This window comes from Rhamphochromis sp. 'chilingali' (assembly GCF_963969265.1).
Source record: "Rhamphochromis sp. 'chilingali' genome assembly, chromosome: 11".
In the NCBI taxonomy this organism is placed as follows: domain Eukaryota; kingdom Metazoa; phylum Chordata; class Actinopteri; order Cichliformes; family Cichlidae; genus Rhamphochromis; species Rhamphochromis sp. 'chilingali'.
The window spans coordinates 5,296,953-5,313,744 of record NC_137938.1 but is presented as its reverse complement, the minus strand read 5'-3'; the positions used below and the strand labels follow the sequence as shown (position 1 = coordinate 5,313,744).

Below are 16,792 nucleotides of genomic sequence, written 5' to 3'. Positions count from 1 at the left end.
ACTCTTTCTATAGTGTTAAAATTTTAGAGTAAATTTAACTCTAAACAGAGTAAAAATTTAACACTGAGTAACACCGCATAGTGTTAAATCAACTTAACACTACTAGTAGTGTCATATTATTTACTCTATCCTAGTGATAAATTAACTCTATTTGAGTAAAATCCCACTGATTTTTAACACTGAATTGTGTTATTTGAAATTAACACTGGGGGTTCAAAGAACTCTGATGGGAGTTGATGTTACTCTATACTGTGTTATTCATACACTAATCTCTAGTGAAAAATTAGCTCCCATAGAGTAAAATTTGTAATTAATTTTACACCAAATAATGTTACTAAAACGCTTCCTGTAGTGTTACCTTTACACACAATTCACTGTTTTGCAGCATGAAAACCTGGTTTTTAATAATGCTTTTACATATAAAACAAGTGAGCAAAAACCACAACTAGATAATACATTTAACAGCTTTATTTTTATGTCAGGCTCAAAATATAAAAACATCTCATGTAGTGTATAAAACACTTTAAAACAATGAATTAGTTCAGCATAAAACGGCAATATGGAACGACATACAGGGAGGAATCTGAAATGCCATACTTGATTTGAAGAAGCAACACAGCTCATTTATGTTCAACACCTTCAGCACCATATTGGGATGCAGTCTGACCCTAAATGCATGATAATGGTCATCAAAACACAGGGTTTCCATCAGTTTTCCGCAGAGCAATACAATGCCATCTTTCACAACAGTACTTTTGATCTTACAAAAAAAACGGAATCTCAGACATTACATCTGTACAGATGATAAAGTCAGGGCGGTACTCTATACCGTGTTGTTATCCACTTAGCTGAAAACAAACTGGTAGACAACACAGCTCCAAGCAATTTCTGGACCGTCTTCCAGCTCTCCAAGTGTCACCATCTTTCCTGGTCCTAAAGCTAATCTTTCCAGGCTAAAGGACTCCCAATGCTTTATTTTCTTACTATTATATTTATTTTTACTTGTGGTGTACTGTAAAGGTACACTCTGTAAGGCTGCATCTTTAGCCTGAGTATGAATCTCAAAAAACACTTCCTCCATTGAGGAGACAAAACTATTCAAAGTAGATTGGCTCACAGTAGCTGTGCAACAGCAGAGGCACACATATCCAAAGTGCTCTTATTTGACCTTTTCAGATGTTGTGGGTGTTTCTTCTACATTAGTTGACATCACGTCCCCTGTAGTGCTAATTTCTTTAAATGCCACATCATGCTGTAGGTTAACATCAGTGTCAGCCTGTTGGTCAAAATAGTTAAGGTGTTTGGTATTTAAATATTTTCTAAAACCTGTGGTTTGGATGAACGTGTACATGTTGTGAAGCATAGTGTTCTAAGATGTGCCAAACACAAAATGTGCTTTAAACAGTTCATCAAAAGCACCAAGTGAAGAGGTAGACTTGCATGGTATGGCATTCTTGTCAAGAATAATGAAGAACTGGTGGATGTCATTCTTTTTCACCCCAACAGCCAGGAGGTAGGGTTGAGTGCTGGTAGTGATGGCATCAAGGTGCTCTTGGATATTTGTTCCAGTCTGAAAAGACAAATACAGACAGGCAATAAGAATCAAATGTTTCTTAAATTGGTAATTCATAACATAAAAATAGAAAAGAAACACAAACCTTCTTGAAGACCACAAGACGCCTTTCTGCTTGAGAAGCTGACACCTTTCCTGGTCTCTTCCGACCCTGACCAGATGGTGGAATCAGATGTAATAGCAATGCTGAGAGGTCACTGTCTCAGCCTGAAAAAAATATTTGTTTTTAATAAAGTTGAATCATCATCAACAATATATTTCAATGCATTGATAAAATGTTTGAGTAGACCCAAAAGACAAAAAGGATAACTGTTCTGTGACAAACATTATATATCAATCAATCAATCAATCTTTATTTATAAAGCACTTTTCATACAGAAAAAATGTAGCACAAAGTGCTTTACATAGTTAAAAGCAGCCCACCCCACCCTCCAACTCACTCCCCACACTCTCAATACACATATATCCCCCCACCCCCACCCACACACACATACACACACGCGCACACTTAAAGAGTAAAAATTGGGCTGGGCTCGCATGAGCCAAGTGAGGAAACATTATAACAGAGAGCCGTCTGCACCGGGAGCCGGTCACAGACCGCAGCCTCCGGGCTGGGCGCACAGCAGGAGGGAGGCCAAGGAGCCCCCCAACCAGGCTGAGAGGACCCCAGAGACCAGCAGCCACGGTCAATAACAGCCCCGGTGCAGAGAGCGCCCTCCGAGGAAATACTGGAGATATGACGCAATACGATATATACAGGGTAAAATGATAAAATAAATAAGAACAGGATACAATATAAATATAAATATAAATAGAGTAAGAAGATTAAAAAATGAATAAGAATAAAATCAAAAAATATTAGGTAAATCCTAAATTAATAATAGAATAACAGGATAGAATAAATAAGCATAAAAAATAAATAAACGCTAAGTAAAAGCTAAATTAAAAAGGTGGGTCTTGAGCCTGTTCTTAAAAACATGTACGTTCTCTGCGGCCCTGAGCTCCTCCGGCAGGCTGTTCCACAGACGAGGACCATACCACTGAAAAGCTGCCTCTCCGTGAGAATGTGTCCTGACTTTAGGGACAATCAAAAGGCCAGTACCAGAGGACCTCAGGGTCCGCGAGGGTTCGTATGGTAAAAGCAGATCTGAGAGATAAGAAGGCCCAAGACCATTAAGACATTTAAAAACCAATAAAAGAACTTTAAAATCGATCCTGAAACACACGGGGAGCCAGTGCAGCGATTCTAAAACCGGTGTAATGTGGGCCCGCCCTCTGGTCTTCGTCAGCACACGAGCTGCCGAGTTTTGCAAGAGTTGTAAAGTTGAAATATTCTTCTTAGGAAGACCAGAGAGCAGGGCATTACAGTAATCAATGCGACTGGTAATAAAAGCATGCATCAGCATCTCCGTGTTGGCCCGAGAGAGAATAGGGCGGACTCTGGCTATATTTTTTAGATGATAAAATCCAATTTTGGTTACATGTTTAACATGTGGGATAAAACCAAGCTCAGAGTCAAAAATAACACCCAGGTTTTTCACTTGTAGCGAAGGACATAGTGAAAATGCCTCTAATTTAGACAAGAGTTTCTCTCTCTGAGCCTCAGGACCGACAATTAAAACTTCAGTTTTGTCCTGGTTAAGCTGTAAAAAGTTTTCTGCCATCCAAGATCTTATATCCAAGATACAGTTAAAAAGGGCATCCATTGGTCTGGTGTCATCAGGAGACACGGAGATGTACAGCTGCGTGTCATCAGCGTAACTGTGGAAGTTCACTCCATGCCTCCTGATGACACTGCCGAGAGGCAACATATACAAATTAAAAAGTACAGGGCCTAGAACCGACCCTTGAGGCACACCACATGTCATTTTATGGATCTTAGAGGAGCATGTATCCATACTCACCATAAAAGATCTGTCAGAGAGATAGGAAGTGAACCAGTTGTGTACAGCACCAGAGAGGCCCACCATGTGTTTTAGTCTGTTTAAAAGAATAGCGTGGTCTACTGTATCAAAGGCTGCGCTTAGATCCAGTAGCACCAGGACTGAGAGCTTTTGGGCGTCCCAGTTACATCTAAGATCATTTAAAACCTTTAGGAGAGCAGTCTCTGTGCTGTGGTTCACCCTAAATCCAGACTGGAATATCTCCAGGATCTGTCTATCATTCAGAAAATCAGTAATCTGAGTAAAAACAAGTTTTTCTAAGACTTTACTTAAAAATGGTAAGTTGGATACAGGTCTGTAGTTATTAAAATCATTACAATCCAAATTGCTCTTCTTCAGAAGGGGCCTCACCACCGCCGTTTTAAAGGCAGCAGGGAAGACACCCAACTGAAGAGAGCAATTCATCATGTATAAAAGCTCAGCCTCAAAAAATCCATAAAGTGTTTTAAAGAGTGAAGAGGGGATTGGATCTAAAAGACATGTGGTGGGTCTCACTGTGGAGAAAACCTTCTGAAAGTTCTCAGCATTAACCAGGACAAAGCTGTCCAGTGTCTCCTCAGGTACAATTGAGCCCTCAGATGTGTTTACAATCATATCGCGATTAGATAAAATATCAGATCTGATGGCGCTGATCTTTCCCCTGAAGTGGTCTGCAAACTGCTCACAGAGCGAGTCTGTGGGGGTTCTTTTGGAGCTTTTAAAATCAGGGTTAAATAAATGATCTATGGTGGAAAAGAGGACCTTGGGATTATTTTTGTTAATACTGATTATTTTGGCGAAGTATGAATTTCTTGACTTCCTTAATGTATTATTGTACATTTTAAGTTGCTCGGAAAATATTTGATGGTTGATATTATTTTTATTTTTCCTCCATCTCCTTTCTGCTGCCCTGCAATTTCTTTTGAGTTTTTTGACTTCTTCGTTTCTCCAGGGTGATGCATGTTTTACGTTAATCTTTTTGGTGGTGAGTGGAGCAACGGAGTCAAGGCTTTTCTTCAGTTTGCTGTTAAAATAACTAAAAATCAAATCGCAGGGTGCAGGTAAAATCACAGGGGGGCATTTGACTAAAACCCTGGTAAAATTTGCAGCCACTTCAGAGGTTAGATAGCGCCTCCTCACAGTTCGCACTGAGGTCTTCCGCTGAATAAAACCGGTGATGTTAAAAAACACACAGTAGTGGTCAGAGACAGCCAAGTCAACAACAGAGGACACGCTGGTGGACAGCCCATGGGTGATGACCAGGTCCAGAGTGTGTCCTCTGTTGTGAGTCGGCTGCGTGACGTGCTGGATAAAATCCAAACAGTGAAGAATGTTTAAGAATTCTTTTGTTGCAGGGTCAGAAGGATTATCTATGTGCAGGTTAAAATCACCGGTTAAAATTATCATATTATATTTTGAATGTATGTTTGTTAAAAATTCTGAGAATTCCTTGATAAAAGCAGCGCTGTCTTTAGCTGGTCTATAAATTGTGACAGATAAAACTGGAGGGCTGCTGAAAACAATAGCATGGAATTCAAAAGTGGTAAAATGATCAAATAAAATTTGTTTGGTGGTGAGTGTGTTGTTGGCTAAAGATGCAGTCCCACCACCTCTCTTACCACTTCTAATAGAAAAAGAGAAACTAAAATTTGGTGGGGAGGCCTCAGTGAGAACAACTGGTGCATCCGAGCCCAGCCATGTTTCAGTTAAAAATAAACAGTCAAGTTTATTATCTAAAATTAAATCATTAATAATAAAAGACTTGTTCGACAGAGAGCGTACATTTAAAAGTGCCATACTGATTGAGACTGGTGGATTATTGACAATAGAGTTGAATGGATGTTGATATTTTTGAAGAGGCCGGAGGTTATTAATGTTTTTGGAGTTACTGGATTTATGATAATTCTGTTGCTCTCTGTTTGTGATTATGACGGGTATTGTGTTGACTGTGGGAGAGAAAGGTCCTAGTCCAGAGTTTTGTGTATTACTGTTAAAAGTGGAACAAATATAGGAGCTGGGACCAGGGGAAAATCAGTCAGTGGCAGACAGTGGCGATGTGCGGGAGTGCTGTACGCCAAATTGGCGGACAGCAAACGGCGTCCCCAGGCGTTGAGGTGGAGCCCGTCTGCCCCAAAAAGATGCCTCCTCTCCCAGAAGGCATCAAAGTTGTTAATAAAACCCACGCCGTGGGAGATACAGGCAGAGGAAAGCCAGGTGTTAAGGCTGAGCAGCCGGCTGAAACGGCCTATCCCTCTGCCATAGGTGGGGGTGGGCCCAGAGATAAAAGCACTCACCTGCAACTGACCAAGGAGGCTGAAGAGTTCGAGGAAGTCCAACTTCAGCAGCTCAGATTGCTGTTTGGGGATGTCATTGGTGCCGATGTGGATGATGAGCCGGTTAACCTGTGGGTGGGATGCCAGAATGTTGGGAATTCTGTCCACTATGTCAACAACAGTGGCTCCCGGGAACGACAGCGTGAGCGCCCCCCTCATCCGCACGTTCCTGACGATGGAATCCCCGAGGACCAGCGTGGAGAGAGGAGGTGCCACCGAGGGCTGTTGGCCATCTGAGACGCCCGCGCCGCGACACCGGGGGTGTTCAGATGGAGATGCGCCAGCCGGACTGCGTGAGTGACTCCCAGGTAGCCGCGCCGTGGGTCCTCTTCTCCGAGGAGCCGGGGTAAAGCACAGCTCTCCGCGGTGAGTTTGCACCACAGCGTCGGGTTGCCCGCCGCGGCTCCGGGGGCGTAGTGGTGGAGATGGCGCAGACCTCAGCGACACAGCGGGATGGCGAGGGCTAGCGGTCAGAGGAGGAAAGTCCACAGGATCCAGGACATTGAATTTATTCTCCAATACTACCGCACCGGAGGGGTGAGGGTGCGAGAGACGGATCCTCCTGCCCCCTCTGCAGCCACCACGCGTCTCAACCATGGTCCATGGCGCTGGTTGGAGTGGAGTGGAGCTGACCAGAGCCTTGGGTCTGGCCCCTAGCTGAAACCAGGAGTTCTCGTCCTTGGCAGAAGCACCAGCGACGCAAGTTGAGAGCCTGTGTTGACTGTTGGCGGGATCTTGGGACACAGCAGCTGGATGGTGCACTGTGTCGGCTAGCTCAGCGCTAGTAGCGGTGGTTTGAGCTTTGACAAGGAGGATCGTGTCAAGTTCGCATTCAGCCCCATGGATTTGGTATAGCGTGGATATCCTTTGTTCCAGCTCGATCACTTTTTGGCTCAGGTTGATGCAGCTTTCACAGCTGGATGTTGAGGTAAGTGGTGCCATTCCGGAATCTCGTACCGGCGACAGCGTCAAAAACAAAAACAGACACTGCCACTTTAGCTTACGTTAGCTATGCTAAGAATGTGCTAATCAAAGAAACAACAGCTCACCAATGTCAGCATTAACCTCAGTGGCATCCTCAGGAGAGTCAGCTGCCAGCAAGAGTTCTTCCAGGTCACTGGTAGAAGGAAGCTTTCTGCCTTGTTGGATAATCCTTCTTTTGAATGTTGTTGGCCACCTCTCCAGCAACCTGCCTGACACATCCTCACCAAACATCAGTACAAAATCCTGTTCGATCTGTAACAGGGATAGAGAATAGAGAATTATATCTGCTTTCTATAAAATATTAAAGTGTGTTTACATTGTCAAATTAATGACAAATATTCACCAAGCCTTTGATATCTTTGAAACGTGGAAAAACAGACAGTATGTTGCTTGACAGCAGGAGGTCAAGGACCATGTTGTGACTGTGTCTTCATCAGCTGAATTGTTCATCAGAGAGATTGCTTCCTTGCACTCATCCTCACTCAGTGACTTCTCTGTAACAAACTGCAACTCTCGTCTGACAGTTGGTCCACCACACTGGTCTTCACTCGATGATCCATCTCCTGGTGCTAGACAATATAAAATACAGCTTTATCAAAACTAATAACAACATTTAATAACCATTATTAATAAAGAACCACAATGTGGAACAGTATTATGTATTTCCACTGAATTATAAATGTTACCTCTAGATGATAATCGCCTCCCTTTAGCAGTGCATCTCTGTATGGCTTTAATCCTCCAGGCCAAGTACCCAGTGCCACCCTTGCCATCATAATAATGTTCCTTGGAGAGTGACATGTACAGACACTGATAAATGAATAAACAAAATAAGTTATGTAACAATGAAGAGTTGATAAGGACATATATTTTAGCAGGATTTAAAATGTTTAAACGTGATTTTGGTTGTATCAGTTATTACTATGAGCTACTTACATAGCCATTTTTGGAGTACGGGCCACTGAGGTAAGAGAAAAAGGTTACAATTCCTCTGGCATACATTTCTTTTACCTGCCGTGGTGGTGATGTACTGCAAGATCAAAAGGAAAAGAACTAGTCACTTGGTCCGATTGTATTCATTTATTATACGTTCTCCACCAGGTTTGTTGGTGAGAATCAATTCCACCAACTGGAAAACACAATAAAAACATTCTACATGTTGATATAACCACTGCAGTTCAGAACACTTAAACTACAAACAAAAATGACACTGTTAGAAGAATGTGGAAATCTGTTAACTCTTACTTGCTTAGCTTCTGCATCCAGCTTCTGACGTTTCCTAAAAGGGCTGTCTGAAAGGATGACCGTACCCTGTGAATCTGATGAATGTGGCAATGATAACTGGGACAGCTCAGGAGACACTTCTGCAGCAGCTGTTTCCAGACCTCAAAAACAGGAGCAAAACAAATGAGTTTACATGGTCTCTCCATAGACACATTTTATAAACTCTTTTTAATAAACAATGTAATAATGATACTAAAAAAATGACATCCAGTGAAACACACATCACTCAAACAAACCTTTTTCATATTTGATGGTTAGTACCCCAGTTGAGGGATCTGTTACTATATCCTCAAATATATCATCATCCAATTCAGTCCCTGAACTATCAAAAACTTTCACTCATTTTGTTACGGCTGGCACACCAAACTTTGCAAATGCTGGAAACAAGCACACAAGTTTGAATAAACAAAAAGATTACATGACATCTAATGTTTTGTAGCCTAAAATGAAGATAATTTCAAGATACTTTTTCAAAAGTGACTCAAATAAAAAAAAAAAACTAAATTACTAAGCGCCACTAACATGCTTGATAAGTGGTAGATTAGGAGTGACACTCACATTATACAGTTTTTCCACTAAATATACATTCGTAGCTAAGATGATTCCAAAACGTAGATCATTTTCAATTAATCATAAAATGCAGTTTGAAGAGACTAAATAACAAAAAGAACTTAAAGCACATTGAACACCTTTTTTTATACAATGTTGGTTTCTTACCGGCAATCAAAATTCCTTAAGGCTTGGCTCAGATACTCTAGCAAATTTCTGCACACCTCCCAGTTTTGCTTTAAGCAGCATGCTTCCTGTAGACAGTAATTTCTTATAGTCAGTGCTCTTCATTGAACTACTGAAAACAGAAAATGTTAATATTAAACCAGTCCCATAAATACCAGTAAAACAGCCTTGCATTGTTATTTCTTACACTGTATGTTACTTTTTTTTTTCAGTGTAACAAGGTGTTTCAGCCCCTTGGCTGTAGTTTTTAAGCCTTTACTAAATGAGTATTTCACCTACATGAAATATATTTCTCAATACAAAACTAAAATAGTTATTAGTACTTTTACCGTTTGTCTGATCTAACTTAGCACTAGGGAGTCAGTATTTTGTTCATCTTTAGTTTAACATACTGAACAGTCTGCTAACCAAAATGGAAAAAGGTAACTTGTGTCAATACCATCATTAGTTAACATCAAGTTAACTCACTACAAATACAAACACTGCCATCTTAAGTTCAAACTACTAAAAGAAAACATTACAAACTGAATCCTGGATATTTTGAATACTTTATCAAGTTTATACTGCCTGCTGGTTGTAATCATTGTAACTGTAAAATCGCTAAAGGCAGCGGAATTGAAATAAGACAATAACCTTACTGAAAATGACCTCTATAGCTAGGTATCCAAAAAGAAGTGAAATATGTAACATTAGTGTAAAATTTTAATTAGTTAATGCTTGCCTTACATAATTTAAAATGTAACAATAACAAGTGAATTGCCCGTGCTTCAAGGTTAGCCAAAATGCTAGTTAGCTAGCTAATGTTAATATGTAGCTCCCAACACATGGAGGGTTTAATTTAATGGAATTTCAAACATGCTAGAACACAACACAATCACCACTACACACTGAAATAAATTAACAAGCCTTACAGTCTTAGCCAACACTAACTAACAACCTTACGTTAGCATACAGACAGTGTCACATTTGCTTCAGGTACAAAATGAAATATTCAAATTCAAATTCAAATTCAAATTCAAATTTTATTTGTCACGTACACAGTCATACACAGTACGATATGTAGTGAAATGCTTGGACAACTGCTCGTGACCTAAAGAGAACAAAAAAGGAAAAGGCTATGAATAAGATAGGAAATAAATATGAAAAATTAAAAAGGGTAAATTTAACTAGGAAGGAATAAAATATAAATTAAGGTTAAAAATGAAATAACTGTACAACACAAATTAGAATGAAGGGTAAATTTAACTGGGAAGAATAAGATAAAGATAAATATATAAATTAAAGTTGAAAATAAAATAACTGTACAACAAAATACACAATACACAATATAGAACTATATAAGAATGTATGAAGGAATCTAAATATAAATAAATATATACACAATAACAGCAGCTGTACAAGTATTAACCGGAAATGAAGAATATAGTGACCAATGTTGTGCAAAACCAAAGTCCAGAAAGTCCAGTGTGTGTGTAAGAACCATATGTGTGGGTCAGTACTGTGTGGTGGTGTGATTGAGAGACCGTATCACCTGCAGGAAGAAGCTCCTCCTCAGTCTCTCTGTGTTGGTCTTCAGGGAGCGGAATCGCTTTCCTGACCTCAACAGAGAGAACAGTCTGTTGTTGGGATGGCTGAGGTCCTTCACGATCTTCCTGGCCTTGGTCCAGCACCGCCTGCTGTAGATTGAGTGCAGGTCAGGGAGCTCGGAGCAGATGGTGCGCTCAGCTGACCGCACAACCCTCTGTAGAGCTCGTCTGTCCTGCATGGTGCTGTTCCCGAACCAGGTTAAGATGTTTCCCGCCAGGATGCTCTCTATGGTGCACGAGTAAAAGTTCCTGAGCACCTTGGAGGGCAGTTGGAAGTCTCTCAAGCGTCTGAGGTGGTAGAGACGCTGTAAACATGGACAAAAGGAATGTAACCTTATTTTAACATGCTACTTGTGTTTAAAATGTCAAATTGTTGGTTTTAATAAGTGAATATGAACAACTTACCGTGTAACTGATGTAAAGAAAATGGCGTTGTGAAAAATCCTCTTGGTTTGAAAAGGAGTCTGTGGTGGGAGGAGCTTTCTAGAGTAACATTGACACTGCCTCTTTTAACTCCGCGCATTAATACCCACACTGGGAGGCGTTTTGCTCCAGCTGTCGTTATAATGACTCTATTAGAGTAAATACACTTTAACACTGCTGATTTAACACTGGGAAATTTACTGTGTGCCCTCAATATAATAAAGGTTGACTCTGTCGTGAACTTAGGAGTAGGGTACCCCTCCCCCACTTGAGCTGTGAAAGTAAAACAGAGAAGAGTTAAAGCTGAGTGGAAATTCCCCAGAGGATGTTTTAGGGTGGGGGTCTCAACATTTGTAAATGTGGTTTGGAAGTGAGAGGGGTTTTATGACCTCTAGGGAGTTACCTACACCCACAGTGTTTTAATGGTCACGCACACACATCCACACGCACACTTACTCATGAGCACTCACATAGACACTAGGGAACGCGCACATGTAGGCATTCATGTGCTCGTGCACATAGACACAGACACAGAGTTTCCAGCACACCGTAGGGGGGTTTTATGATGGGGTCACTTCTATAAAGCTGGCTGTAACTAACAAAGGGGTGAAGATTTTGCAGAGGGACACCGGCCTCGTCTTCTCTTCTAGAAGTGCATGCTTAAATGAAGATGAATAAAGATGAATAAAGGTTTTGTGAAATGACTACTGAGTTCCGGTGCCATCTCTGGAAGTTTCGACAAAAAAAAGAACCGGGGTAAAACTGATTTCGCAACAGTATCCAGAGCCGTACGTAGTGAGGAGGTGAAATTATGTGTGGACAAAATACTCATTTGCCTAATAATTCTGCACTCCCTGTAAAGAGAATAATGTTACAAAAAAACAAAAACAACAATAACAAGTTTTAATGTGTTGGTGCGTCTTTAGAAATCACATTGCTTTTGACCTGTTTGGGCAGCTGAGAAATGACATTAGGTCATTCATCTTTTGTAAAACTGTCACAGGCTGGGTCTCTGACCCAGCGCTCTGAGTTCATTTTGTATTTGTCTCATTTTAGATTTGTGATTAGTTTATGTGTCATTCCTATTTAGCTTTAATTAAGGAAAGGCAGTTATTATTTATTGTTTCCTTGTTTTCTATGTTTGAGTTCTTGTATCGTTCATCACGTGTTAGGTCTGTTAAGCTTGTGTTGTCATATTTAGTTTCAGTGTTTCCTGTTTTATTTTGAAGGAGTCGTGTGTTCTTTGTTCATTGTATTTAATTTCACTTCCCCTGTCCTGTCATTAGGCTCATGTCAGTCAGCTGTTCCTCCATGTGTTCCCACTTCCTCTAATCACCTCCTGTGTATTTAACTCCTCTGTTTTCAGTGTGTCATTGTCAGATCGTCTGCTTTGTTTGCAAGCCAAGAAGTTGCGTCAAGTTTCCTCATGTCAAGTCCATGGTCCTGTTGTAGGTTTTTAGTTAATTTATCTCACCCAGTTTAGTTTATTGTTAGCCTTGCATTTTGCCTTTTGTATACAGTTATTTTGCCAGCCTCAATAAACGGCTTGTTTTCTGTTATTCAAGTTATGTTTCACATTTTGTTTCTGTCTGCATTTGGGTCCACCCTTCACTCTACACACAGTCAGCCCTGCTGATTGTGACAGAACGATCTGACCAGTCATGGACCCAGCAGACTCTGCTCTCACCGAGTGTCTGGAGGAGATGGCTCAGATCCAAGCGATCCTCAACCGCGTCCTCACGGCACCCGATTTCAAGAGCAAGCTTGTAATGGTTAATGTCGCTGAGGCTATTATGAAGAGGGATCCCCGCCTCCTCCAGCTCCCGGACTCACCTGACATAGTTGATGCTTTTACAAGGATAAAGGAGATGCTGCAGGCCCAGGAACTGTCGAGTCATGTAATGGCTTCCAGCACCTCCCAGTCACAGCAACCCCATAACCAGTCATCTCCACCGCTGCCTCTAGAGCCTCAGAGTGTCCGTATCGGCTCGCTGAGGTTTGCCACAGCGCCCCTCCCTTCGGTGCCGGCACTGCCCCCCTGCTCGCCAGTTTCCTCTTCGCCATCACAGATTAGTCACTCACCCTCACAGTCTCATTCAGACTTCACGTCTCCAGCCTCATTTCTGGCGAGGTTGTGATCAGAGGATGAGGAGCCAGACCCCACAATTAGCCCTGCTTCAGTCACAACTGCTTCTAGAAAAAAGCGGCATTCATGTCGTCAACGTACCTCACAAAGATTTGAAGTGAGTGACTATATTTTGGCTCCTCATGTTTTTTCTAAGGTGAATATTAAAACTAACACTGCCTTACCAGTTCATGGGCCCGCCTATAAAAAGACTGTTTATGATTTTGAAATTACTAAGACTGAGAATGTTTCGGCCAAGTCTTCCACGGACCATCTTATCCCCTTGCAAAATTATCTAGCTTCTCTGTGCATTGATCATGCTACGAACTATGCTTCCAGGCCAGGTTGGAGCCAGGGGCTGAGTTGCAGTTTGTGCAGCCTAAAACAAAATGTCAGCAGTGTGGACCGGAACAGCCAACGTTAACTCAGGTTTTGGAAAAGCGATGAAAAATGTCAAGAGAAAATCCACGGGCAGTTAAAATAACAGAGGCTCTGACTCATTTTATCGCTCTGGATGACCAGCCAATGCCAGTCGTGGAAAACATAGGATTCTTTTCAGCATACTCGAGCTGCGATATGAAATTCCCAGCTGCCCACACATCAGGGAGATGATGGTGCCAAAACTTTCTAAAGAGGTAAAAACAAGCAGTGTGTGCGCGATGTCAGTCCTTGGTTTAACGGCACAGTGGACTGATGATCCACGGGCAGATGGGGAGTTCGTTCGTCAATGCCAAATAATTTTGTTATTTATTTTGTTTGTTTGTTTACAATATGGACACTCTGCAACAATTTAAAAGTTTCTTTTATTCTCAAACCTAATTTGTATTTATTTTATTCCAAACAGAAGTGTTTATTTATTGTTCCAAAAGCTCGAGACAGTGCCAATAGTTCAGTGATATTTTGTTAAATTACAATGTGGAGACTCTGCAATAATTTAACAGAAGTGCTTATTTTTCACTTGAAATTTTTTTGTGGTCATTTTTATTAAGATATTATTTATTATCGGCAGAGAATAAAATAAAACCTGTCTTCCAATTCATTGTGTGTGTGTGTGTGTGTGTGTGTGTGTGTGTGTGTGTGTGTGTGTGTGTGTGGGGGGGTGGTAGAAGTATCGGTTTTTGTATCGGCAAGTACTCAGATCCAAGTATCGGTATCGTATCGGTTTGAAAAAATTGGTATCGTTGCATCCCTAAAATCTTTCATTTTATATTTTATGCAACCGTTTGTTTTGTGGTGTTGCAAAATACACTGTTTACAGCAATATTTTTTCATTGTTTGAATACCAGCATGGCCAGTGAAGATGGGGCAGAACCAGGTAGCTCCAAAAAGAAGGACCAGTCAAAACAAATCGAGGACCTTATTCCTAAACGATGGGTTACCTCTGTAGCATGGACCTGGTTTGGTTATGAAAAGTCTGACATGGACCAGAAAAACTTTACTATGCAAATGTTACGCCCCTAATCTAGGCGTGTAGGGACGCACATAAGGTTGGAGGAGAGAGAGACAAATCCCCGCCCTGGTTCCCAAGCCAAACATCCAAACCAGTTGTGAGTAAAAAAAAAAAAAGGTGATTTTATTTAAGGACAAGAAGCATAGCTCCAGGGTGAGCCCAGGCCAAAATAATAAACAAAACCAACTAAGTCCCACCAGAAAAGACAAACTAAACCCTAGGAAAGAAAAAGAACAAACAAATGACAGAGCTATCCCTCGCTCCCTGACCAAGAAAACAGGAGAAAACGATTCCAAAAGAAAAGGCAGCTCACCCCTTCCGCTTCAGCCCATGAGTGCCTAAGCTCTCAGCTAATGCACTAGGAGCGGCTTTTACAATTCACCCTCACACAAATACACAAGATAAGCACAGGCTGGGAAAACCAGGGTCAGGACCGCGACGGCTGTCAGGCTACTCGCTCGTTCCACACACACTCTCTCTCTCTCTCTCTCTCTCTCTCTCTCCCCCTGGAGCTGTCAGAGCAGCTTTTTGAACGTGGTCACCTGTTCCATGGTCCAATAAGCTGCTCACTACTCTTCATTAGGGGAGGGACCTGTAAAGAGTCTTAAACACAGTAAAGAGACACAGAACAAACAGCCCACACAGTGTTCTTATGGCCACAGCCGTAACAGCAAATTAAATTCAAATTTTATTTGTCACATACACAGTACAACATATAGTGAAAAGCTTGTGTCGAAGCTGCGGACAGGCTGCAGACTAAACATGCCTGGTCTCAGTCATGTTTACAAACCTTTCAGTTGATTAGAAATCCCAGTCCAATTATCAGCTCAAACATCAAATGACATGAATGCTTTAAAAGCATCAATATTAGCTCTTCTCTGACAGCATGGTGGGAGTTTCTAAAAATGACAGAGTCTTCATTAATCCCATGCAAACGTACACCTATCTGGAACAATCCAGACATATTACAAAACAATAGTATGATAAACTTTCCAGATTGGAGTTGCAAAGGAATTAAATACTTGGAACATATGTTGGAAGGAACAGACTTTATTTAATTTGACAGACTAGTTACACAATATGGGATCAACAAGAAACGATTTTTGGAATATCAACAAATTAAATCCATAGTAAAAAAGAAATTTAATCCCAGTGAAGCTGAATTTGTCACGGCGAGTGAGAGGAGCCGTGTGGAGGAAATGAAGGAGAATCCAAACGCAGGCAGTAGTGGAGAAGTGAGGGTGGTTTATTGAGCACAAAATAAGGACAAACAGCAAATGGAGCTCGAACTAAACTATACTGGGAAACAACTAAACTATAGCGCAGAAACCAGAACATGAAGCAGGGCAAGCAGAGGCAGACGATGAGAGACAGCAGGGTGAACACACGAGCGAGACATGGTGGTTACACAGACGGACCAGCAACTACAATGACGGAGGACACGACTTAAATACACACAGAGAAACACGGGAATTACACACAGGTGGTGGACACAGCTGGGAACAATCAGTAAGATGAGACAGAGGTAAAACTGAACACACTCACATGAGACGCAGACCTTCACAATAAAACATCACACGCAGGATCGACATTGAGAGACAGACAGGAAATGACATATGAAACTAAACCCACATCTTAAACCCAGATAAACAGAAACATGGAACTCTAATAATAGACATCATAATCATCACCATAAACACAACAAGAGAACAAGAAAACAATCCCAAACTAAAACCCAAACATAATAAAACTCAAAATACTGGGTCCCACGGACCCAGAACCGTGACAGAATTACAAACACCACCAAGTGTGGTAAAATTTTTTAGTCTATAACCCCCCAAATTATTGTCTAAAATATACAGAACACTTTCTAAAATAGATGAATCAATATCCCTTCCTATTGTAAAATGGGAAGCAGATTTATCAATCAACTTAGACCCAAACCTTTGGTCTCAGATATGCTTAAAAACCTTTCAATGGATCAGAAATCCCAGTTTGCAATTAATACAATACAAAATATTACACAGAGTGCACTATACAGGTCATCGAATGCTCAAGATAGGCCTTACGTCTTCTAACAACTGCTCACACTGTCAAGGCAGTACACCGAACAATTATATCCACGGTCTTTGGTTCTGTCCACCAGTTCAGAAGTTTTGGTGCGGGATATGCGAAGACTTATCAAAGTGTCTGAAATGTAAAATTCCAACCTCCCCTTTAGTGTGCTTCTTGGGCAAACTGGATGATATCACTACAGAAATGAATACAGCCCACATGGTTTTCACTGCCCTATGCATAGCCAAGAAAACAGTCCTCATGAACTGGAAAACTAAAAATAATTGTAATTCTAACCAATATAGAAACCATCTAATAGATC

The 16,792-nt window shown here is 41.1% G+C and overlaps 1 protein-coding gene across 1 annotated transcript; it reads right to left on the bottom strand.

Moving 5' to 3' along the window:
• Positions 1 to 483: 483 nt before the first annotated feature.
• On the bottom strand, positions 484 to 11,041 carry LOC308405773 (uncharacterized protein). The gene is made up of 12 exons (XM_080896515.1): positions 10,823 to 11,041; positions 10,363 to 10,722; positions 8,814 to 8,899; positions 8,333 to 8,473; positions 8,058 to 8,197; positions 7,749 to 7,842; positions 7,499 to 7,622; positions 7,156 to 7,381; positions 6,878 to 7,064; positions 5,790 to 6,778; positions 1,659 to 1,780; positions 484 to 1,570 (listed from the first exon to the last, which is right to left on the bottom strand). The coding sequence occupies exons 8-11, from the start codon at positions 7,225 to 7,227 to the stop codon at positions 1,742 to 1,744; spliced, it is 1,287 nt and encodes a 428-aa protein (XP_080752641.1). The 5' UTR covers positions 7,228 to 7,381; positions 7,499 to 7,622; positions 7,749 to 7,842; positions 8,058 to 8,197; positions 8,333 to 8,473; positions 8,814 to 8,899; positions 10,363 to 10,722; positions 10,823 to 11,041; the 3' UTR covers positions 484 to 1,570; positions 1,659 to 1,741.
• Between the last annotated feature and the right edge of the window lie 5,751 nt (positions 11,042 to 16,792).